At 46.5% G+C, this 25,554-nt stretch overlaps 1 protein-coding gene across 3 annotated transcripts in view; it reads left to right on the top strand.

Annotated features, from left to right (window-relative positions):
* Positions 1-23,955, top strand: part of LOC110974631 (metabotropic glutamate receptor 3-like) — a 29,742-nt gene extending 5,787 nt beyond the window's left edge. For 2 of the 3 annotated variants that reach the window (XM_022226428.2, XM_087146497.1), the window contains 2 exons: positions 16,602-17,782; positions 18,132-23,955. In XM_022226428.2, coding sequence (XP_022082120.2) covers positions 16,602-17,782; positions 18,132-18,995 — 2,045 coding nt within the window. In that variant the 3' untranslated portion in view covers positions 18,996-23,955. Of the gene's footprint in view, positions 1-10,984; positions 12,375-16,601; positions 17,783-18,131 lie in introns of those variants that run through there. The other variant, XM_022226429.2, reaches the window with a different exon arrangement.
* The last annotated feature ends 1,599 nt before the right edge of the window (positions 23,956-25,554 follow it).

The raw sequence follows: 25,554 nt of genomic DNA, 5'->3' as shown, positions 1-25,554 counted from the left end.
TTTACTTACACAGCGAAGACATTCATCCATTGTCAAAGATACCAAAAGAAGTAAACAGATACACGTATACCTCCGTTTTAAGAATACAAGTTGCACTGGTGTAAAACGAGCCATTTGGGGCCAGAAGCTGTAGGCATCCGGGGTCGTTGAAAGGATCCAAACATATTTCCCCTCCGAATGACGTTCAATGGCCAAGTTCGATCGGGGACCACTTTATCGACCACTGATCGATTCTCCCTGGTAATCACTGCACATATTAAATCCTGAGTACCAGGTAAAATCGACCAATGGTTGACTGACCGTCGCTGATCGAACTTCGCTAATGGCAATACCATTATGAGCCTCTTGATAGCTCAGCGCGTACGGCAAGGCTAGGTTTTATATTCCCACTGTTCAAGACAGTGGGATTGAATCAGTTTATTAATAGAGCGCTATGCATAACACGCGCGACCGCTTAATGGCTTTGTTTCATAATCACTGGGCATATTATGGTCAAGGAAATGCGACAGCTTGACAAGGGGAGAATGGAAAGAATCGACTGGGTGCCATGCGGCCTTCATTTTATGTTAAAAGCACGCTGATTAAGAGTAGTTCTATATTTGAAAGTAGACGGAAAAATAATGACAAAGTTTGTATGTCGTGTGATACTCAATCGTTTATGTCGATACCAAAATTTAAACAACTCATAGGAACGGAAATTGCATGGATTCTGCGCATGGATTCATGCTTTGCATCAATTGGCTCGCGAGTCTGAATTTCAGTTCAAACGAAAAATATCGATGGAGAGAAGAATAAATCGAGGAGCGCCCCCGGTTTCATTGATCGACGGCGATGTTGCTTCGAGTTGGCCATGGCATTATGCAGCTCAGAGCGGTGACTTTGATTCAATTTAAACTGGGCAGTTGAGGCAGACAGGAGGACGGCCGCTTGTAGTCGGCCGTGACCAGAGAGGGGAGCCGGCTTGGTTCGGCACGTGGCGGGCGGTGTTCGACTAGGTTTTCTGATTGCATTAACAGTCTATTACAGCTCGAGAAACACAGACTGCCGGACAATAAAGCACACTTAATAAGCCAACCGCAAGGCTAACTTCATTATAGAGGTAGCAAAGAACGGCGCACCGCTATTATTCGGGTGTGCTGGATGGATTTCATGCTGATCTCGTTTATGTCAGTCCCGGTGGAAAACTTGTCGACAGTACGCTGAATAAATGGAGAAAAAACAAACAAAACAAAAAAGATCATACAAAACTGCCTCATTTACGGAAAATAGTTTGCGTTGAAAAAAATCTAATACTTCGCAAATAGACAAATAGCATTTTGAAATCACTGAAGTTATTCTTGCCACATCTATAACCCGCAGAGTTTGTTCTTCCTAATAAAGTGACCAGGGCTGATGCGTTTTCAATCTGACTCCTACGAAGATATTTGCCAATATTTTGATAAGAGTTAGTTTAGACTGCTTGTCTTGGCGTGAGATGTGCAGTATAGTCTAAGATTAATGGCTTTATTTTTAAGATTACGTAAACAATCGTGTCTTTCAAATGGCCCACTGAATTGCCGATGACGGGAAAGCGTTGTGGTTTTTTGTTTTTTTGTCGGCGGAGCGATGTGGCGCGGCGTTGACAGAATTATGAAAATGGGCGTTTGCTCTGCCGGGCGACTTGGGGTTTATTTTGACAAATTCCGCCGGGTGACGGGGTCGATGAATATGTCAGATTGTGTGTTGCTTTTTTCGAAATGCCTCAGCAGAAATATTTTATGTGATATTCATGACAACGTTAGCCACAATCTATCGAGCAATCTGTCAATTTTTTTTCTCCGCACGAGTGAATCATTTTTACTCTCCTGTCTGGACAGATTGTGTCTTTGAAAAAATCTGTCAGGGGTGAACACCGGGTGACGTTTGGCAAGAGTACCCCATCACTTAAGAAAATACAAAAGGTGGGTAAAAACACCTGTCGTAAAATTTGATTTGTCCTGCCGCCAATAAAAGCGCGGGTAGAGCCACAATGGAGATTTCCAAAGATGGAATTTGCAGTAGTAAACATTTTCACCAAAAAAAAATTATCCCCATAATTAGGTAAATAATCTAGAAGCAATTTTGCAAGGCCGATATTTTCTTCAGGGAGAAGCTGGGTCCCTCAAAGGTCAGGCGTTTTGCTGCCACCTTGAAGGGTTAATGTATGTACATATATAATCATGCCGGCTTGCTACGTACACTCTGGGCAATACACGCCCTTCTAACAAGGTCATTCAAGACGCAAACTCGGGAAACGAGGGCGACTGACTGCTGCATTTATATTCCAGCCCTTGCTTTTAGTAAATCCTACATTTCAACATCTCCCTCCAAAAGAAAACGGCTTAATGAGTTCAAGAGACTACTCTCTGGAGTAAAAAGGTGTATCGAGGTTTTGCTGTACCTCCTGACCTCGTCTTTGCTGACAGCGCTTGACGACTGTGCCTTATTGAAGACTAACAATAACAAACCCTGCTTCATACGCTTAACGAGACTTCAGAAACGGACGAGCCTTATTTGCACGGCTGGGCGTTCATTAAGACCGGGCGCCATCGATCGTTGCTAAGTTCGCTGTAAATCGGTCCAAAATGCCGCCACGGTGACTGTCGTGAAAGATGGAAAATAACCTATCACAGCGATGAATACCGAGCTCTAACACCACTCGAGTATCTGCGAACCCTGTTCCCCCCCCCCGGTCGTATTTCATTTAAGTTGACTTGTTGACAATGGTTTTCTCCACGCCATAACAATATGGATGCCGTATAATCTTTGGACATAAACTGACCAAAGAGATTCGATTAACCCATGGAGCGAGGGAACCATCGCCCCTATCGATGGTCACGGCTAAAGGTTAAATCTCAGAATTCAAGATGTGACTAAAATGCAGACAAGCAGCTTAATGTTGAAAACAATCCACACACTCGTACATCAAGAAAGCTTTTTGGTGCGCAAATATTGGTGGAGGAAAGAACGTAAATTCCGCGCACAGGTGTACCTGCGAATCCATCGCTGGATATGCGATTTTCGCAGTCAGCAGGTCTACGGCACGGCAGCCATCTTCCTGGTCATTGTTTTTGCTCCATAGGGATACACATGAGTAGACCTGTTGTGCATATTCCCCTCGCAAAAGCGCTGACCAGGAAGACGGCTGCCGTGAATAACCTCTATAAAGTGCGTAAGAAGTTGCTTCATTGTGCGCTGCACGTGGGCTACAGAGCCATAAGCGGAAATGATGGGGAAACTACAGCACAATTAGTGCGACAGGATATGAAGAGAATTCTGGGAATATATGGCTCAGAAAATTCCCAGCAGACCGTCTGGTACCAGATGGCTTAGTAATAATTCATGGCATCGATTAGCTCTTGCGGGTAACGAGGTTACCGGTGGTTTGTCAAATAGATGAACGGACAATGTTCTGTAACGAGCGAGCAAATTGACTATAACGAGGTTATCACAAGGTTCCCTCCCTGAGCCATACGAGGCAATACCATACGAAGTGGCTCAAAGCGCTGTGTATGCTAGTCAAACATTGCTCCAAAGGGTACGTTATCCGCCAGGAGCGGGAGGGGAGAGGGCACACTTTTCCTAGTTACAGAGCCTCCTGGGTTCGGAACTGCACTTCGCTGGTTCACAAACCACTTTGCAATGCACGCGTTACGGTTGCGTGGCTACCAACAAAATGAACACTCCCGACCAACATGGCTCTTTTAACTGATGAGGGGGTGCTTCTGCTCAAGGCGGATAAAAGAATGTCTTTAAAGTTATGGAGTAGCTCGAGGCTCGGAAATATGACAGCAAATACGAATACTATGTAATGTGAAATCGTCTTGGTTTGCATGGCTATAGACCAAGTCAACTTGACGCCCTAACTGCGGTGGCACCGCACTCACACGCACATTCTTCAGCTTGACGCGCGCGTGCGTTTGGCAAATCACGACACCCTATTGGTCGGAGAGGCATGTAACGCGCGCGTACCACCTGTCCACGAGCGTTGTGCCACCACAGTAATGGCTTCTCATTCTGTTTATTGCATTGCACTTCACGTGTATTGCCATGACGGCGCGCTCTGCATAGGTAATGAGCCAGTGCGGGATGTCAAAGACCAGGTCATTCGGGAACAAAATTTCACGCGAGCGAATCGGTATCATTGGATGCGTTCGATTAGCTTACACGTGTAAGTCAAACTTACACGAGAGCGTTCGTTTAGCCATCACGTGATCCTCGTGCCCGCCCTGGTGTCAGCCACTACTACCCCTGCTGGCGAGCGGGTCTCTGGAGGCTGCCCGAGTGTAATGACGTCACGGATGGACTGTTCGTGCATGGACGTACATGATGGAACGTGGCGGGGACTTGACCTTTTTGCATTGGCAAGTACACTGCAGCGTTCGATTACCCCCATTTCGAGGCTTCCCTTCCGTGTAACACTGGTGTATTCAGGGAAGCTAATCGAACGCACCCAATTATGACCGCATTGAAATAGGGCAGGCCCGGCGCACGCGTATCGCTGTTACCGATTGACCTCGCACAGCAACCAATGGCATTGCAGCGCCGGCCCATCTCTCCTTATATGCCACCGACAAGGGTGCCCTTGCGCACAATACCCTTTATATTTTTGACTTACCAGTTCCACTCACGATATTGTGAAACGTGTCGTGCGATTACACGTAAACTTTGAGGGACCTCCAAATCATGTCATACTAACTGCCGCAATATTTTCTCGAAGTGTCCTTCAGCATTGTATTTCCCTAGGCCTCCCTCGCTCGTGCTACGTCCTTCCCTTGCATTCACGTCAATTTTCGCAACTTAATATATATAAGTCGTACCTTTGATAAATCAAAATTAGAAAAACCTAATTGTACGCGCTTCGTCCTTCGTTGCATTAATGTAATTTTTTCGTAACTTTATAAATCAGGCCTTTGAGAAATCAAAATTAGAAAAACTAATTGTAGGCTTACGCGCTTTGTCCTTGCATACATTAACGTAATTTTTCGGTACTTTATAATTTAGACCTTTAAAAAATCAAAATTAGACAAACTATTAGTATACACGCTACGTCCTCGCTTGCATTAACGTCATTTTTCGCTACTTTTTAATTTAGACCTTTGAGAAATCAAAGTAGTCAAACAAGCAGAAAACCTCTACCCCTTTCCACTCCAGTTTGTCCTGGACCCAGATTAGATTGTACAGTGTAATTCTACAACCGGAATGAGAAGCCATTACGGCGGTGGCACAACGCTCGTGGACAGGTGGTACACGCGCGTTACATGTCTCTTTGACCAATCCGGTTCGTAAGTGTGACGTCACTTCAGTTTAAACCACGCCCACTGCCCACGAGCACTGCTCATAGGGCCCTAGGGTTACATGCTTTGATCGCCGTTTACATGGAACCATGGAACCGGAAGTCAACCCACAACTTCAACGATTTTCCAATGAGAGCCTGCAAATCGTCGCGCGTCCGCCTTTGTGACGAAGTCACTTACGAACCGGATAGGGTGTCGTAATTTGTCAAATGCACGCGCGCGTCAAGCTGAAGAATGTGCGTGTGAGTGCGGCGCCACCGCGGTTATAACCAAGTGCACAAGGTGGTGTGTCGGCCCCTCCAAACGTGGCTGCTGGACGCAGGATCTTCCACTCCTTGTTCGCAGACACGAGGCCAAGTAGCGATATATGGCTCTGATGAGTGTGATACTTGAACCATGCACTGTACATGTACATAATGTCGCTCATCGTACCATAGGCAAAGTTCGATCAGCGGCAATTCTTTAACCACTGGTCCATTTTGCCTGGTGCCCAGTATATATTTCGAGCATAGGTTACCAGTCAAAATCGACGATTGGTTGACAATTTGTCGCTGATCGAACTTACCCCAAGTTTATATTAACGCTAATTTTGGTAGCCTAATACAAGTGCTACTGTTAATGAGGAAAACGCTTACAAATTTCGGATTCGTCCAAATCGGTGCACAGTATTGACTCACTATAATCCCTTTTCTGTGTCATGTTAAATAACATTATAGGCAGAGGTCATTTTAACTTCATGCTCTGGCTACATCTATTGCTATCTCTTGGTATTGCAAGGGCGTGAGATAAGTCGCTACAGAAGGCGATTCCGATATCAAAGTGGACTTTGCCTCCTTGCTACTTTGAGCGGATGTGAATGCCAAATGCCGATCTGCAAGTGCAACATCGATCGGGCATTCTCGGTTCGCTGGAGGCTTCCGGCACGCCAAATATGCACGGCCCATTAACAACGCACTTGTTTTTGTTTTCATTAAAAGCCCTTCTCGTTGCTTCCCATGTTGTGAATTTCAAGAAAATATAAACGAAGCATAAAAGAACCATACACAATGCAATAAGATTTTTTTTAACAAAGCTTCATACAGAGATAATATATTCCCCTCCAAAGTAAATTCAGATTGTGACGTGCGTTCGGGGTCGTTTGTTATTCATCAAAAAAACAACAGTTTGGTCTTTACAATACAAAAGCGTTACGAATGGATTTGCCATTCTAGCAACGAGATATTTAGCTACTCAAAAGCACACAGCAAAAGGCACTATATAGAAAGTGTCACTGCATTTCAGAGCACCATTAGGGGTCAAATTGCCGGCCTCCAACGAGGTATCGCGTTGACAATTTACATAGTATATTCCCCACGAGAAACGATCGAGTCGTCCAGGCATTTCAATGCGCATCCATCTGCCACCCTCTCACCGTACTTAAAAACATGCTGAACGGCTTATGGAGCTTTTAATTGTTCCATAAACTGAGGGAATCATTAATCCCAAAAGCTTATTTGCTGAGACAGCATTCAATGACAACATGACGGCGTTCTGTCTTCCATGCTATTGTTTCAGAGATAGAATAATCCTAAACAAAATGCCGTTCTAAAACGCACTCGATCGGGTTATTTTCCAAATGAATCCCGTGCGTTTCAACATCCATTTTACTTGGAAGTTCAAACTCTGCCGTGGCAATCCACTTAGCACCGCACTCCCAATTACATGCAGCGGAAACTTTCTACGGAACGAATATGGCCCCGGCGGAGGGCCCCTCAAAGTCTGGTGTCCCCGTGGCTACCTTAAGATAAGCCGCCCCCGTGACCCCTGACAATTTGATCCTTGCCACATAACTGCATCTATTTCAAGAGAGTAGGATTTTTTTTAGTACATGTAGTTTGATTTATGTGTCATCGTTTTTCTGGTACAATAAAACCAGGGGTTGCTGAAAAGTGCATGGGCACTTGTTACCTAGAGACCTGAGGAAACCTATAAAAAAGACAGAGAAGACTGTTTCGGTGTCAGGGGTGGAAGTCTGGAATGATTTTCTACGGGGAGCCAACTGAATCAGACAAGATCTGAAAACCCTACACATCGCATCGACCTGAGTGGGACTCGATGGCAGGTCCCAGAGTTTGAAATGCATTACAGTGTATATCAATGCACGGGCCTGACTCGCGCCTGATCTATATGTGCTTCGGCTTCGGTCTCCCCTGCCAACTTAGACGATTTTTGTCGTATCTCCCCTCCGTACACATTACTCGTTCCGTTCCCCAGGGGGAACCCCTTTCCTTTTTCCATCGCGAAACTCAACCACAACAACCGCCCCCAGCACTGTGGATAAACGCCGATACGATCAGGCGCGTCATCGAGGCACGGCGATGGCACGTCACTTTGAGAATGCCCGCACTGAGTCTCAGCGAAACAGCCGGCCCGTGTCCACGATCTTTCCCCTGGGCGGACAGGGCGCTGCTTTTAGCAATAATCCGTTGCGCGTTCGATGTTGTCAAGTTCGCAAGAGGGGAAAAACTCTGAACACCGGCTGCTGTAGATAGTAAATGAACTGACTTCATGTCACAACTGATTTGGACAGGCAAGGGCGATGGTATTTTTGCACGGTGTACGGCTGTTAGGCTGTTAGCATGCCCAGTGGAAGTGCAACGGGCCGTGAGGGACCACGGCAAGATAAAAGTCGATAAAGTCAAAGAATCGAGGGAAGAGCTTAAATCGCTACTTGAATGGCAGTTGACAAGACGGGGGAAGGACGGGCTGTTATGGGCGCTGCAGTTCAGCATTTTTTTCTCTTATCAGATGTCAGGCGATATCAGCGCGCAGAGCTTCAGACCTGCTACAATGCATCTTCATCGGTTGAACACGGTGGCTAAGGACACCATGGGGATGACTCTATTGCAAGCAGTCAGGTGAACAATTAGCCACATGAACAGGTCACGTGAACAGAAATGGATACTAGGAATATACACAAAAGGGTCACGTGATGCTATTACCAACTACCCGACGAAGACATAACTGCTACAAGGCACTGTGACCAAGATAGTCGTGTTTCCAAACAGATTTCAAAGAGTGCCGTATAAGGATTACACAGAGTATGTGTCTTCAACATAGACGATGTAATCACTTTTACCGCAAGCGTCATGTGCAAAGAGAGAGCATACGATGAGGACCTATGGCCAAAATGTCAAAACGCAGCATACGCCAATGACATTGACATGTAAACAACATCCGAATGTGCTTTTGCGACACTTAAAAGAGCATACTCTGCCGACTCCGCATGACGTCTCGGCACTCTCTAACCTCTCCAGGATTCTGCCCCGGACGTTGTTGCTAGGTAACGCATCATTAACACCTGCAAAGATCCCCTCTAATTGGAAACGTGCGTGCCATGCCTCTACAGCATGTTCGCATTTGCACGCAGCTGCATATACGCTCAGAGCCCGCGGTTGAACAAGCGCGAAATCGCAAGTAGGCCTTTCAAACAATCGTTTTGGCTTGAAGCTTCGTCAAGATATTTCCAGCCGCGCGGCTTGAACTTAAGTCCACGTCTCCCACAAAGTTCGCGCCTTCGGGTGACACGAACGAACTTCACTCGAGTTTCCCCTTTCAAGGGACAACCACGAATGTTTTCACGCACGAGTGCCAATGTTCTCAAAGAAAAAAAAATCCCAACATGAGCAGAAAGTAATCGTCAAGAGATGCAGTCAATTTAGCCTGTTATTTATGGTGTGTACGTCATTAAGATAACGAAAGTCCATCCCGGGATTGTGGGGTTACGAAGGAAGGAAACGCAAATATGTCTGGTCTCGTCATGCGACAGATATGGACGGTGTGAGGAAAGGGAATATTAATCTGCCTTATCAAGCGCCAGGTCCCCGAACACGGACATTAAAGGGGGGGAGTGGCGGAGGGGGGTGTGTTAAAAACTAAACTGGTTCCCTTCACGTTTCTGAAGTTGGTGCAAAGTGCCGTGGGTAACCAGCCGCCATGTTCTGTTTAAAAGTATCATGCACATGCACGTACTGTGCACTGCCCGAGTCAGTGGTTGACCAATGAGAGCTGACAAAAATTTACCTAGCACCAGCGCCTCTGTTATTAGCGCGCGTACCGCTTGGTTCCACAAGCAAACTTTTAGCATTAAATGTTGCTTTCAAGTTACCATCAAAATCAAGACGAGATAACGAAGTCACGCACGAATTTTTACCCGTTTAGATGACGGCCGGTCCATAACTTCAGGAGGATGCAAAAAACAAAGTTGACGTCGCGAAACATTTTGCAGTGACATTCGCTCGACTCGAAATGGTTTCAAATAATTATTTGAATAGCACGAACATTTGATCAACTTTTGCGTGTCTGTTGGCTTTCGTCCAAACAGTGAACGGGCCAATGCATGGCACAGCTTTCATATTGGCAAGAGTTGTTGTGTGTAACACACGCAGTGGTGTGCTGTTGTTTCCTTAACATCGGCATTCGTAATTCGAAATCAGAGCAGATGTCTGTTTTGCCGATAACGAAAGCTGGCCTGACGCGCGTACATTTCCTTCTCAGTGACCTTCACTGGTTTCGGGAAACAATGTAATTGGTACGTGATACGTACACGCGACAACATCTGATATCTATCCACCAGAACATGCAAGAAGATTCCGTCTATTTTGTTAGGACGAGTCGCGCTGTGGCATTCTCCTTTTTCCATGGTGCAAACAGATCCAGATAAGTCAAGGATTCACCTGCAAGGATTACCACAAACGCATCGATGGACAAAATAATGTGCGTTTTTGGTGTGACCAGTAAAATCCATATTGCAACGCAAAAGCAAAAGAAATTATTCAAACACCCAACCCAGTAGGAATCTGTTGGGAAAAAATCCTACAAAATCCACTAACTCGGATACAGGTTCTTTAGGAGGTGCGTAGGATCTTTAGAGATATCTACACAGTGAGGTGTGTAAATCCCTCAACGGGATAAACAAACCATGAACCCACATGCTTACTCTATGGCAAACTATATACACGATTTCTGAAGGATTCTAGTACTGAGTTTTCCATTCTGAGTGCGAAATCATTTTGCCAGCAAAGCAGATGCGGCAGTTCTTTTTAGTTTCCTATTAATTTGCTTTTAGGGAGATTTATTATTGTGATTCTAGATCTGTTTAGTGTTGATTTTTCCAGCTAGCGTAAAAAAAAAAAGTTTATTAGGTTGTTTTATTTTCCGGCTGGCGGAAAACAAAGTTGTGTTAGGTTGTTTTTCCCAGCTAGCGGAAAACAAAGTTTTGTTAGACAGAAACTGAACACGGGTTTTCTTTGAACACTTACGAAACACAGTTCTGTTTAGCGCTGGCTTGTAAAACCCCTCATCGCAAGAAAGCGAAACATTTTGTTACAGTTCATGGACCTAATAAAACTGCCTCGATGTTGGCATAACTTGGCAACAATGCAGTTAGCCTTTAATTCACAAACCTCATATGTGTATTGCGGTACTTAAGCTGCTAAAAACAATGCCCAACTTGGCAACAATCCAGCAGCCGAGATTGAAAGGTTTCAGGGGGGTAGCTTGTGACGATGACTGGCGCGTGATGATGCGTCGCGCTCCATTTCAGCGTCTCTTGTAAATGACTTCCGGGTGTCGGACGCTAACTACATGTACAGCCGACCCCACTCGTGAACAAAACGATACTCACTTCCCCTTTTCTAAACGAGGAACACCCAGAAGAAAATTTATCTTTTCGAATTGATTCCTTCTCTTGGAAGAGCTGACATTATGACAGCTTCACCGCGTGATCACTCTCCCTTTCGATGCGACCTGAAGCTTTTAGCCGGCATAATCTATTAAATGTAGAATATATCAAAGTCCAACCCGCGGACGATCGAGTTTCCTTGTATGAGCACAGAAATCGATAAATTATTCACTCGGGGCGCTTCGGGAATCGTGAGATGAGGCCGAATTCTGGATCGACTTTAAGCCAGTGGGTCAATCTTTGAAGGACCTCATTAAAAACCTGACTGTAATTACCAGGCCAAACTCGCCAACTGCCTTAAACTAGCTCTGTCGCGCCACACGCACTCGGACGTTCCACGACTCAGCGATCGGGCAGAATTTTGGCACGGAGCATCCAAACGTTTAGCACCATGCTTTGCCGACTTCCTCTTCGTTCGCTGTTGAGCTTGTTGGCGGCGAGCCTTTTGGTAGTTTGGGGTCGTTCCGGGCCAGCCAGTGCCTGTGTTCACCCGGACATAAGCTACGTGGAGGATGGCGACCTGATCGTGGGGGGTCTTATTCCTCTTCATTTTACCAATCTCTCCGACGATCGGGCGTGCACCCCGCTTCGGTCTGTGCAGGCCTTGAGAGAGGTTGAGGCCATGGTGTACGCCATCGACTGGATCAACAGGAACCACTCCATCTTACCCGGCATCCACCTCGGCTACCACATCCGAGACACCTTCTACTCGGTCTCGGAGACCCTCCGCGGCAGCCTCAATTTCATCCCCTGCAACAGGTGCGCCGAGCCGGGCAAGCCGATGGTCGGCGTGGTGGGCGCTCGCCGGAGCAGCTGTAGCGAGCAGGCGGCGATCCTGCTGGGCCTGTACCGGATGCCCCAGGTGAGCTACCTGTCCACCAGCGACGTCCTCAGCAACAAGAACCGCTACCCGTACTTCTTGCGGACCGTCAGCCCCGACATCTACCAGGTGCAGGCCATCGTCGACCTCCTGGTGGAGTTCAACTGGACCTACGTCACCTTCATCAGCTCCGACGAGGTCTACGGCCACAACGGTCAGCAGGAGTTCCAGCGGCGGAGCGCCGAGGGGAACATCTGTACCTCCGCGTCCAGTTACCGGACCGTGTCGCCCTTCGCCGAGCTGGAAGAGCTGGACACGCTCATCCTGGACCTGCTGGTGCTGCAGCGGAACACAGACTCGGTGGTCGTGGTGCTCTTCTTGGACATCGAGCTGGCGAGGAAGGTCTTTGGCGCGGCCCAGCGGGTCGGTGCCGAAAGGCGCTTTGTCTGGGTCGGCAGCGACGGCTGGGGAAACTACGGAAATGACGCTATCGCCGGCTTTGAAGAAATCACCGTCGGTAAATAATGATCAAACAGGGTAAAATTCTCATCAAAAAACCTGCCAACGGATCCCATTTTTAAAACCTAAACAATCAACAATCGTGGAAAACATTTTTTGTTTCCACCAGTACTGTAAATAATTCGGGAATGTACTGCAGGAAAACAATGCAAAGCAACATTCAAAACATTTATAACCAAAGATTACATGGTGCTATACTGACGATTCAATACCAGCAATAATGAAATTGGAATTTAATTTCTTTTTTTCCCTGTAAGAATTTATCGGCACGTTTCTTTATTTTTATATGGAATTTTATATGGAATTTCCTCATGAAAATGTATTTGCAAAGTACGTCTTTCGTTGTTGTTGAAGACGGTCCGGAAACAACTCCAATTTGTGGAAAACCTTCGAAACAAACGCCAGCAAAAGTGTAAAAAAGTAGGGTGTTCAAAAATGAAGCACTTAATGCCCCTCCACCAAAGGCCAAAATTACGTGCCATGTCTTCTTGCTCTGCGAATTGTTTCCGTACAGAGCGCTGCAGCTCTGGCTATGCGTTGTTCCCCAGTCTGTTCAAACTCGCCGGCCAAAGAACCCGCGACAAAAGAAATCTCGAAATGTTATCACAATATACAACGTGACGAGATAAGATTAAATGAGCCCCCTTTTAAATGGCATTCTCTCGCCTTGCAAAGCACAATAGCTGTTGACGCAAACTACAAATTGGATAACAGAACACAGTAATATATGTAACCTAATAGGTTTGGGCAAATTACAGTACGAGTGAGGAATTTTACGTGAGCATTAAAATGAAGTTTGATTCAGCTTTTCAAGGGCAGTAAATGCTAAAGATACCCTGAACGGAACAAGAGGGGTTAAAGATAGGTCACTTATATGTCACAGGAGAGGGAAAAATCTACAGAAATTATCGAACTTGGTGTGTGTGTGTGTATATATATATTGGCCTGCATTACTGGTCTCAATGTGCAACCTCCCTGATCACATCCGGGAATTTCTTTCCATCTTGGTCTCTGTCAACAGCGTCGCCAGAAATGCCACTGTGTGCAATGGTTTCTAGGCAGTTGCAACCATGTACCCAACTTCAACGTTTGAGACGAATGTCCGTAGAGGACCCTGGTGACGTTAGTTCTATACTCCTCACTCTCCGGACTCGTCCACTAAACCGGTCTTAATATCGAACCACTTCAGATTTCCTCGCTTTCCGCATGGCAAACTCTGTGCATGTACATCAATAAGGGCGACAGGTCTGCCTATTGTTGGAGGTCTCTTGGCCTGAGCTCCGACCGTCAACATTCTCTGCTAAAAGCAACTCAAGTGTGGACGATTCATCACTGCTTCGCGTTTCTACAGCAACCGCAGCGTAGATCGTGCACGAACTTGTCTCCTCTTTTTAAAAAGAAGAAGAAGAAGCCGCATTTAGTCCCCTATTAATCACTCCCTGTGTATTGTGGCCAGGCTACTTGAAGTGTTTCAGCCAGATAGTCGCGCCAAATCACCGCTGTTTCATTTCTCAGTGCAGGTGAGCGCTAGCAATGGCGACGAGGGAACGGGGGAGGGGAACAAAATGACAAACCTCTCTACGACCAAAACCGCCACGCACATAGAGGCTGGTCGAGACGCCACATTGGATGGAGTCTACTCAGCCAATGGGTCCCGCGCTGGACCAAGAGAGGGCGCGATTTTCCTAGCAACGGAGGCTCCTTGGTACAAACTTTACTTCGCTGGTTCACGAACGACTATGAGATGCATACGTTGCGTGCGCATCGCTACCGACAAAACAAACACTCCCGACCAGCATGGCTCTTTTCACCCGACGAGGGGGTGATTCTGCTCAAGGCGGACAACACAAGCTTCAGTGAATTCACTGGTCGTATACATGCAAAAAGATTGCATACGGTTACACACACCCAACGGTTCAGTTCTGAGCTCTTTCTAACCACCTCGATGACGGTAACTTAGAGAAATCAATGAAGAAATGCGGCAGGTTTTCTTTGGGGCATTGATCTCCAAACAAAATACCCCTCAAATTGAGTGTTCTTACAGGGGTATCTACAATAATTTGTAACACAGGAAATGTATAGAGGGTTTCCACTGCTGCCAACTTGCAGACCAGTGCTTTGTTCCACAGGGTAGGCACAAAGGAGGTTTCCCTGTGGAACAAAACAACTGCCCTGCAAGATGGCTATCACGCAAAGCCTCTATACTGCAAGAACTAAATGCTACACTGCAATAGCACCAAGCGATCTGCACAAAACTCAATCTATCAACTCGTTTATCAATAAGGTATTGATTTAACACCGTAGTGTTTTAAGAAGCGTGCAGACGCAATGGTGATTTTTCCACTTAAATCTGTTAGCAGAGGAACGATATAAACACTGAAGTCGTCAAAATAAGCAGAAATGAACACCTTTTAGTTATTTTTACAAAATTTACAGCAGCAAAACACTGTTATAAAATTATGCCGGCGACGATCCTTTTAACCAATTTATCGGTTCACACGGTGAAGCAATCCAGAAATTGACCCTAATTATGTGGGTTTGACATTCATTACGCCCCAGAATGTTTGAGTTTACACATAGGAAGGAAAATACGTTTCCATCAGAAACTGATATAAAAAGGGCACTTTGTTCTCAGAGCACCGTCGGCAGTTATGGAAGAGAGAGAGAGAGAGAAAAAAAACACTTGCGTGCTTATTACGGCCATAAGGCTGCTCTGACCTTGCTTTATATGTTCTGACTAGCGCCATTTGCGGATAACGACGTTGCCTATCACTGAAGCATGTTGTGTAAACAAACAAAGGGAGGAGGTTTTGGAGGAGGCCTGCGGGGGGGGACCAAAGCTCAACATCTGCCTGCTTGCTCTCCTGTGCCGAACGCATCTCGCGCATCAAAAAGGCATTATTTATCGACTTGTCCCCAGATACAATCAAAGCAAGGGGCATCACTGTCACTCTGCATTATGCTTACGAGAACTGCATGTTGATTATGAATTCATACACATTGTAGTATTGGTTTGTTTTGTTTTGTTTTGTTTTGCTTTTGTGCAACTCTTATCTTAATCGGTGCGTCAAACAAAATGAACACCAATAGCAAACTATGTCTATCTTGTTCAAAGCACTTGTTTCAAAAGCACAACGTAAACAGCTCCTTTTCAAAGATGTATTTTTTCTTTTCTGGTTATATTTGAGTAGTTAAGTGCCACTATCAAGATTTGTAACAGAAGAGACGAGCCGCCTGCTACATCACCACATACAATTTTCGTATGCCTGCATTAATCAGGCATCGCTTTCGGGGATCCTAAAAATCGTTGCCATGCGCCTTCAATGACGATTCCTGTTTTCCAGTGCAGCAGAGGCTTGAAGTGCAATTCGCAGAGCGTATTATCTTGTGTGAGTGTCAATATGTAAATGATTTGACCTCTCCCTGAGGGGTCACAAGGACAGTGACACAAGAGTCCTTCACACACTCTATCTTTGCTCGTCCCCACTGCCCTACTGGGCGCTGGGGGACATTCACACTCACAGACTTTTCGTGGAAGGAATACCTCACAGCGATGGACGCGCAAAGCATTGTGGGTTACCTGCTGTCCACGCACGTACTTTCAGTGGGCATGTGTCATGTGAACGTTAAAGTGTCGACCCATGTTATTGTTAAAATGACCTCTGTCCAATGAGTGCTCCACAAAAAGTATGCCGTGCATTTGTCCCTTCCATCAGCGTATGGGCGTTGGGTTTCAAGCGAAAGAACTACAGAGGCTTTGCGTGGTAGCCATCTTAGAGCGCAGTTCTTTTGTTCCGTTTGTTGAAACATTTCGTGTCGGACGCGGGCATAAGTTGTCGACCACTATGGCTCTTCCCCAAATTGCAAAACGGAACTGAGCCGTAGCCGCGAAGTATCTGTTTCGGACGCGCCCATGTATTGAGGCTGTGTCCAGAGTAGACGAAGGCCAGCGTTTGGTGCACCCGAAACGTTTGCAAAAACTGAACGTGAGTCAAGCGACTCAGGTGCAAATCGTTTTCCCCCACAGCCCCTGAGCGAGAAAAAACAATCCTCAAAACAAACAACTTTAAAATGGCTCCAACGAGCTCGTTCCCCTGTCTGATAGATTTATGGGCAATAATCAAACAAGCGACCACAGTAACCTACATCGTATTTCTAATATTCAACCCATTTGTGTCCGCGGTCTGATTCTAAACTATCCCTTAATTTGTTTCTACCACCGCAGGGGCGTTCACGTTATCTCCGCTGTCTAAGAGGCTGAATGAATTCGATGACTACTTTCATTCTCTGAATACTTCGAGCAGGAACCCGTGGTTGCGAGAGTTCCTGGAGGAGTACACCGACTGTTCGACGAACGGCACGGGGGCACCGAGCTGCGACGACCCAGGGCTAATCAGCCTTGCCGACGACGGCAAGGTCGCTCACGAGACGCTGGTCATGGACTCGGTCTTCACTTTTGCCCATGCCTTGGAGAGCATGCGCCGCGACCTCTGCCCCAACACAGAACAAGGGCTCTGCCCAAACATGGCGGCCATTGACGGGGACGTCCTGCACCAACACCTGCTGAACACGGAATTCCAGAGCCTAGCAAACGGATGGATAAGCTTCACCAAAGAGGGCAACATGTACGGCCGGTACGCCGTCAACCACTTGCAGATGAACAAGACGTCCGGCGAGTACAGCTTCCACCGAGTAGGGGAGTGGAAACAGTCGACGGACAAGGACGTCCCGAGTCTCAAGATAGACCCAGGGCTGCCTTGGTACCTCTGGGACGGCGCGTCGGTGGATCCCTCCACGGGGATACCGCGGTCAGTTTGCAGCAACCCGTGCAAGCCGGGGGAGAAGATCAACCGCATCCCGGACAACCTGTGCTGCTGGACGTGCACAGCCTGCGAGACGTCCGAGATCGTGGTGGACAACGGCACCAAGTGCCAGTCCTGCATCGACGTGGACGAGGGTAAGTTCGCCTGGCCCAACCCCGACCAGACCGTTTGCGTGGACATCCCCAACGACTTCGTGCTCGGCGAGCAGGCCTGGGCCATCGCCATCATCACCGTGGCCTGCGTGTGCATCCTGGCCACCCTCTTCGTCCTGGCCGTGTACATCCACAACCAGGAGATGCCACTCATCAAGGCCTCCAGTCGGGAGCTGAGCTACATCATCTTCGTTGGCATCCTCCTGTCCTACGTCACGGCCATAGTCTTCTCCATCGCCCCGTCTACGTTTGTCTGCATCCTCCGCCGTTTTGGGCCCAGTATAGCACCGTCCCTCATCTACGCCTCTATAGCGACGAAGACCATCCGTCTCTTCCGCATCTTCCGGGCTTCTAAGAAGTCGGCCAAGAGGCCCAACTACATCGGCTCCATGTTCCAAGTTGTCTTATCGCTGTCCGTCTCCTCACTCGCGGTGAGTAACAATTTTCTTACCAAATCGTTACTTAAGATCTGCTCAAACATGCCATTGCTGTCCCCCCAAAAGGTTGAAGGTAAATAATCCAGGTAGATCGGGGAGTGTTTATTCTGTCATGTACCGGATCTTTCATGTGGTAAATAAATGAACATGATCAGTGAAATCTTGGCGTGGCTCGTGGAAACACAGGTTACATCGAGAATTGTATTTGATTCTCAGACCCCCAACGGCCTTGAGAATGGCCGATGTCCGTGAAAGGTCGAGTGGCATTAAGTGTGACCTCGAGTCGTTTGTTCTCCATCATAAGGGTTAACGAAATGATCTGATATAATTATCTTCACCGCAGGTGGTGTGGACCGTGGTGTGGCTGATCGTTGACCCGCCCAGCGTCATCCTGAAGCTGCCCAACGAGAGGGAGAACGTTCTTCAGGTCACCTGTCTGATGAACATCGTGGAGACGGTGGGTGTCATGGTGTGGAATGTGGCACTCATCATCGTGTGCTGTGTCTTCGCCTTCATGACGCGCAAGCTGCCCGAGAACTACAACGAGACCCGCTTCATCACCTTCTGCAGCTTCTGCACGCTGGTCGTCTACGTTACCTTCTCGCCCATCTACTTCACCTCCAAGGAGCCCTACTACCAGGCCAGCTACTACTCGGCCGGCCTCATCATCAACGCCACGGTCACCCTGACCTGCCTCTTTGCGGTCAAGATCTACGCGCTGTACTTCGTGGACGAGGACGAGATGAACATTTTCACGCAGACCCGGCTGCGCGCCAACACCAAGACGTCGTCGGCCCGCGGTCTGCAGTTCCAGACCTCGTCCTCGGGCCACACCGAGGTCCACTCGAACCCAAACTATGTGAGCGAGACGGGCACGTACCTGCCCGCGGCCCCCGGGGGCGAGTCGACCAACGATGTCAACCTGAACGAGGCCCGGGAGGACCGCCTCCGGAGCAGCTCCGACAACAGCAACAAGAGCAGCAACAGCAGCAAGGCGTCGAGCGCCGGCGGCGTCATGGACAGGCTGAGAGGGACCAACAAGGTCGACCCATCGAATAGCAGACAAGGGTCACGTGACACCGCCCGGCCCAATGGCATCACCTCACTTGATAAGGTCGTCAGAGGCCCCGGTAAGCCCTCGCCGTCCGTAAAAGAAACTAAGGTCTTCTTCAGTCCAGATGTGGTCGAATGCGACACCCACATGTGAACCCCCGTCCAAGCTAAATTTCGTATAGGTTCCTCAGTACAGTCACAACCTTTTTTTGAAGTTTTAGTGTTTGTAAATAATATAAACAGCACACAGAGTTTAAGTGGTTACAAGTTATAACGAAAGCTACACTGATAATTGCAGTACACGTGTTTGTACAGTATGTTGTCAACTGATAAAAACACGATATCTCGCACGAAGGACTTTGCTCGACTGCGGGCAAGATTAAATTGTTTACAAAATTAAGTATGACCAAGAGTAGTTCAAAAGGTGAATGGGAAAAGTGATTGTCGGGTTAGTTCTGTTTTTTTCCCACGTCTTTAAACACTGTAATCAGTATTTTGGAGGAAGTAAACAGCTTGTTGGCAACCGGCGCTGTAACTGTAAAGTCAGATCACAAAGCCAAGTTTAACCGGGGGTGAACCCAAGCAACCCGCCCCCCGGATTGCATGGCCCTGTGGCGGTTTTAGCCGGCTGTGTACCGGCTTAATTAACCATCCAACCCTCGCCACGTTCGACTAGCCCCGTACCGGTTAAACATGTCGATTTTATTTACATGGCGACTCACAAACTAGCAACAGTTGCACGAGAAGTACATACCAACTTTTGTTTAGATCACTTACTGATTATCACACAGACCTAAAGTGTCCATGTAACCTAATATTCTTCTCTGTTAATTGATTTCCGGCTTGAAACAGTGACGTCATTAGAATTAAAATTAACCACGAGGCCCACGGTAAATGCAATAATATATTATGATTACGTGAACAATGTACATACCATTATTCAGTCGTGTTCACTGTAATACAACACGATATTACAGATTTTTTAAGTACTGTTTTGGGTGTACATTTGTTTATATTTGCCAAGACAGGATTTATATTAACAAAAAAAGCATACGGGCTATGCAACCCATAACAGTATTTTGTACATATGTTCTACTGCAGATTACGAACTTAGATAAACCAAAATGTTCATTTCAGTTGGTCAAACAACAAATCTGTCAGCGTGCATGCCACTAAAGGGTGACAAACAGAGATTATAGACAAATCCGATTAGACGCCCTAACTGCGGTGGCACCGCACTCGCACGCACATTCTTCAGCTTGACGCGCGCGTACATTTGGCAAATCACGACACCCCATTGGTCGAAGAGACACGTAACGCGCGCGTACCACCTGTCCACGAGCGTTGTGCCCCCGCAGGAATGGCTTCTAATTCTGGTGGTCGAATTACATTATAGGCTGAATTTTATATAATATACTAGTTTCACTTTTTTCAACGTGGACTGTTTTAAAAATGCTGGTCTACTGAACGCAGCGCTGCTTGGGCTGCGTTTTGTGAAGCGCTTTGGGAAAAAAGCGTGAATTAGTATCGATGTTTCCTATCCATGTCAGACATAATGGGCAGTTTCAATGTGAATGTGCGAATAGAATTCCCTTTAAAACTAGACTGATAGCTTCACGCAGAAATTTATGAGTTTTGCCGTTGTGCACCCGGTTTTAAACGACAGGCAAGCAGAATTTATCCGAACTGACGTCTGGACACCAGACTGTATACAGTGAAATCGAGATTACAATGCATGGTGTTAATTCAAGTCGGCGCAGCTACGGTACCAAATGGGAGCTGTGTCTAGAAAGTTGTGGCTGCGAGTGGAAAGAACGCGAGTCTGTGGACGCCACTGGCTAACTAGTGGAAGCCCCTTTCAACGGACGCACGTGTTGTGGCACTCCAGACCACAAGCTAGTTGGTGTTGCCACGGCCTGTGCCGCATTGGTCCATGTCGCACACGTGACAAAGTCCTCTGACCGCGCATGCTCAGCATCTACGATCATAATGTTGGCCTGACTTGCTGTCTCTAGGTTATTGGTATCAAGGATTAAATGTGAAACAGGATTGTACCATGCACAAACATCGTAATATAAGCTGCTGGCTTCAATTGAACTCCAATTTTTATTTCTTTTAATTTTTAAATACGTATTGCGCCACGGAACACCCTGTTCCGAAAGTATTATGTTTGAACAAGGTAGCTGACAGAGAGACGAGTGTGTTTACACCCGTCGACCCACGTATTCAAACAAGGGTCCGACCAACACAAATGTCACTGTATAAGACCTCAAGAAAGAGAGCCGAGTTTCCGTGCTTCTTTACTTGTTTTAATGTTGACTTTTAAAGGCAGTTGTTAATTTGAATTGTGGCAATTTGCATGAGATGAAATACAGGTTCCATGTTGTCTCTGACGCTTGCGCCTGATTGGCATGCCCGAGCCATTTAAAATGGCAGCAAAACCGGGTGTATTTGATAACGTATCTTTTCAACATATAGACAAAGTTTCAACAGCTTGTAGGCCCAACTTTCGGATTGGTATTACATAGTATTTAACGCCATGTTCACGATTAGTGCTATCTGAAATTATACTGTCTGACTGTACTAATGATACCAAAACCACTTTATTTTATCGAGTTGATGAGTGTAGCTATACTTGTTTCAAGCCGTGTCCAAATGACTTACGAGCTAGTTACGACTGAGTTACGACTAGCAACAGCACACAGGTCTACACACCTTTATCACGATGTTGCCATGTTTATCTTGTTACCTGTAGACCTACTGGCAAAAAGTGATACAACTGCACATCTTGATAAAAGGGAGCAGACTACTTTTCCTTCCGGCTTCGGTTTGGTTACACTAATTTGGATGGTAGAAAAACGGCAAGATGGCTGCCCCGTGACAGGGGTCTATTGGAAATGGCAGCCGCTGAATGCAGCGGCTTCTATAGGCACACGTGCCATTTTGGGCCGCAGCCGAGTAATTCGGACAAGCTTGGTGAGACAGGCTGGCTTCGCTTGCTTGGGCGGCATAATAGCACTGAGCCTACAGTTCGTGGTAATTTCCTGAAACAGTACTTTGGAAGCAAATTTAGTTCAAGCTTTTCACGATTGCAGAAGCGACAACTTTGCCATGGTACTAAGTTGAAACTATAGCAGTTAAGTCAGCTGGTCTGAGGACTTTACAGTGCGTTCGACCAAAGAAGCGTGTTGATGTGGATGTGAGTAAATATACAAGTTTAAAGTGACGATTCAATGTTACGATAACCTTGGGTGCAATGGAGTAATATTATTCGAGTGCCATTGAAATCAGGGGCCAATTTCATAGAACTGCTTAAGCACAAAATTTGCTTAAGCGTAAAAAAACCTCGCTTGACAAATCAGGTTACCAGCCAAAACTCCATGTAATGTAAATTCTTTTTGGAATGGTATTTACCTGTCTTTTGGTTAGCATGACAATCACACATTTCGAGCTGGTAACCGTTGTTTATTAAGCAAGTTTTTCCGCGCTTAAGCAAATTCTGTGCTTAAACAGCTCTATGAAATTGGCCCCTGCTTGTGAAATCATTCACAAGAGAGTAACAGACAATGTAGCAAACGGACACAGTGATCATACGTGGCGACACTAGGTGTGCGTACAAGACAGTCAATGAACGGACAGTTTTCTACGGATGACCTTCAGTTAAACGCATAAACCATCTGTTGGGGCATGCTCGTGCTTTCTGCTTGACCTTCTGATCCGACCGATTTCTATTGAAGCTACCTGCGCTAGGGAACTTTTTCAAGCAGAGAAGAGGGGAAGCCATACACGTTTGCAGCGGCAAAACTCTCTCTCTCTCTCTCTCTCTCTCGGGGGGAGTCCGATCAGATATCAATTTAACTTTGCCAGATTTCTTACATGAAATCAAAGCAAAGAGCAAAGCAGGACGGGGAAAATTAACACATCAAGCGAATTTGATTTCTTGCCGCACGAATCTCGATCTTGAACTTGGGGTACAGTGCGCATAGACTGTTCTTTCCGTTCCATAAACCGACACCAAAGCACGCACGACGAGTCACGACGACGGGTCCTATTACACCTGGATCGGTGCACACAGGTCCTCGATAAGAAAAAAAGTCCCAGTACTTTTGTAGGCCCACAATACATGTAAACCGTGCCAGCCGGGGATCGTGTTCACGGTGTGCTCGACGTCAAGGGCCGCTTGAGATCATGCGGGGGTTAGAAGCAGAAAGCCTGGACGCTAAATCAATTCAAAGGTCGGGAGCACAGTGACCCCATACACTTGATACCTGCTTTGCTCGTACATGTGCGTAACACCCTATTTCTACCGGTATTGCTTCAAACCTGCTTGACCCTTCAGCTTTATAGCAAAAAATACATTCCCCAGCACTCAGTCCCTCGATAAGGACTGCAGCTGCACTTTCTTGGTAGCCGCCAACTTGAAGACGCCAACGCTAGACTGAACGACGCGCGAACCAGCGGAATATCACCTTCGCAGGAGTGTTCGCCACTCAGAGCTGTATAGAGAGTATAGCGCCGACTTCAGACTTTGGAACCAAAATGGTTGTCCATGACGATTGTGTGCAGAACAGCGTACAGCTGTTGTCTGCAACCAAAATCCACCATTTTGGTTCCAAACAATTGAGACACTCATGTCGCAACTCTCTATAAGCGGCTCTGTTCCCGCTAGGTTTAAAGCGCCCCCAATTGTTCAAGCACGGGACAAATGTTACCCTATACTGTCAAGGACAGCAGTGAAGTGACAAGACGACTGACATCATATAGTTCCGGTCCGTGAGACACGGTCAGCGAAAAACTGCGAGCACCAACCGCTATTCCTTGGATGGGATGCACGTACAGTTCACGTAAACAATTAATGCAGTTCGCGTGGTATTAAAATACACGAGTCTGATCATTACTGGGGTTGCTGTAAGTCCATTCCCCATTAGGATGCAAAAGCAATGTACATGTACAGTCATGTAGGCCTTTGCCCGTTTGGTTATATTAGTTTATAATAATTAGGTGTACGCCTTCAGGAGGTCTCTGTAATAAACACCACTTAAAACGAACAGTGTAGGTGATTGCAAAATAAAGATTGTATCTGCACACACTGAGGCAAATCAACCAGCCAACGACGTTTGCGTATGCCTGAAGTCCGTCTCCTGTCTTGGGTTGTTTGAAGTATGCGTTTAATTTATGAGAGTGTTTTGCATGCCGAAGAAAGGGGGTCGCGGGACTCTACACGTTAAGTAAATTGACTGACCGTGACAGGATGGAACGCGCACGCGTACGGGTATTTATGTCCAGGTTTAGGGTAACAATGTATGGCGTGCCGTCTTATTGGTGGACACTCTGGGAGCTCACAGGGCACGCGTCATGAAGTAGTTATGACTAAGCTCGATTTGTCAAATGCTTCAATGGAAATATTTGCCGCAGACTCTGAAAAACAATGTCTGGCACATTTCGAAAACTGAAGTCTTTAACGGGCGTTTGGAAGTCACGCCCGTTCTTTCTGACGCGCGACCGCATGCACAAAATCAGATGCACGCATCGCCATGCATGCGAGTCCCTTGGAGGAATTTTTTTCGGTCCACTCTATTACACTGACAACCGCTCAATTAATGCACAGGCTGGTTTATCTTCCGGCAAACAAAGTGACCGGTGTTTATTTTCTTGAAATTCCTCCTGGATGATTAAAATTAAAAACTAAAAAAGTGCTTTGCAGTCAACGCACCATTTGTTAAATGTCACACACTTCTCATCTGCACGGAAAACATTTGGACAGGTTGGAGCATATTTCATTTACAGCTCTCATATATCACTTGAACAAAAAAATTATGAATTTTTTTTGAGAGGAAAATTTCACAGTCTTCAAGAATGGAAAAAAAGACACATAGGCCTATCGGTCACGAAAACAAACTTTCATGTGAACAGAAACAATTGCAACCCAAAAGTGTAAAGAGGGAAAGTAAAGCGACAAAAACATTATTTCACCATCGTGACTACTAGAAGTTGACCGCACATATTCGATGATTAGAAACATTCGATGTTTCCATATGCGGTTACAACATCCACTGCTGGATCTATGGACGATGGTGATCTGTGGTGTAGGAGGTTTTAATCCCCCTACCCCTCGAAAGGAGAAATGAAAGGAAAGACAGCACGAAAACAATAACAAGTGACTGTCAATCCCCGGCCCCCCTCATGGTGGACACCCCCTATCAAGTCAAACCTGGATCTGCCCCCGAAACGACAACACTACAGTCGGATCTGTCGAGTTCACTGCGTGGAGTTTTTCCCGCAAGTATAAAATCCGTCTACAGACACGAGCGTCCTTTTTCCTTGATCTACTTCTTATTGTCTTATATTCAAGTGAAGATTGGACGCATTTTTTAATCTTTTCCGGCGACTCTGTTGCAGATATTGAAAAGGTTGCTGTCAAAGACATCGCAAGTAGAAAAAATAATAATTGAATAATAATTATTATTACCCTTCAGAAAATTACCCTTCATATTGGCCCTGAAGCCTTTCGACGGCCGCGTGCATGTTTACAATCCGTTAATGTCCTTCGTCGGCGATTGATGGGTCGCGTTATAGTCTGAGTGTTGTTTTTTACAGTGGCCATAAATGTCACTGTCGCAATGGCGTTCTCGGGGAAAACGAAAACGACCGATTTCGAATCTCCATCGCGAATACAAAAAGTGTGATGGATTACAACGACGCGCCTCGGAAAC

Source organism: Acanthaster planci, linkage group LG15 (genome assembly GCF_054643075.1).
Source record: "Acanthaster planci isolate LZ-2023a linkage group LG15, COTS_SCS, whole genome shotgun sequence".
In the NCBI taxonomy this organism is placed as follows: domain Eukaryota; kingdom Metazoa; phylum Echinodermata; class Asteroidea; order Valvatida; family Acanthasteridae; genus Acanthaster; species Acanthaster planci.
This window is presented reverse-complemented; position numbering and strand designations above follow the sequence as displayed.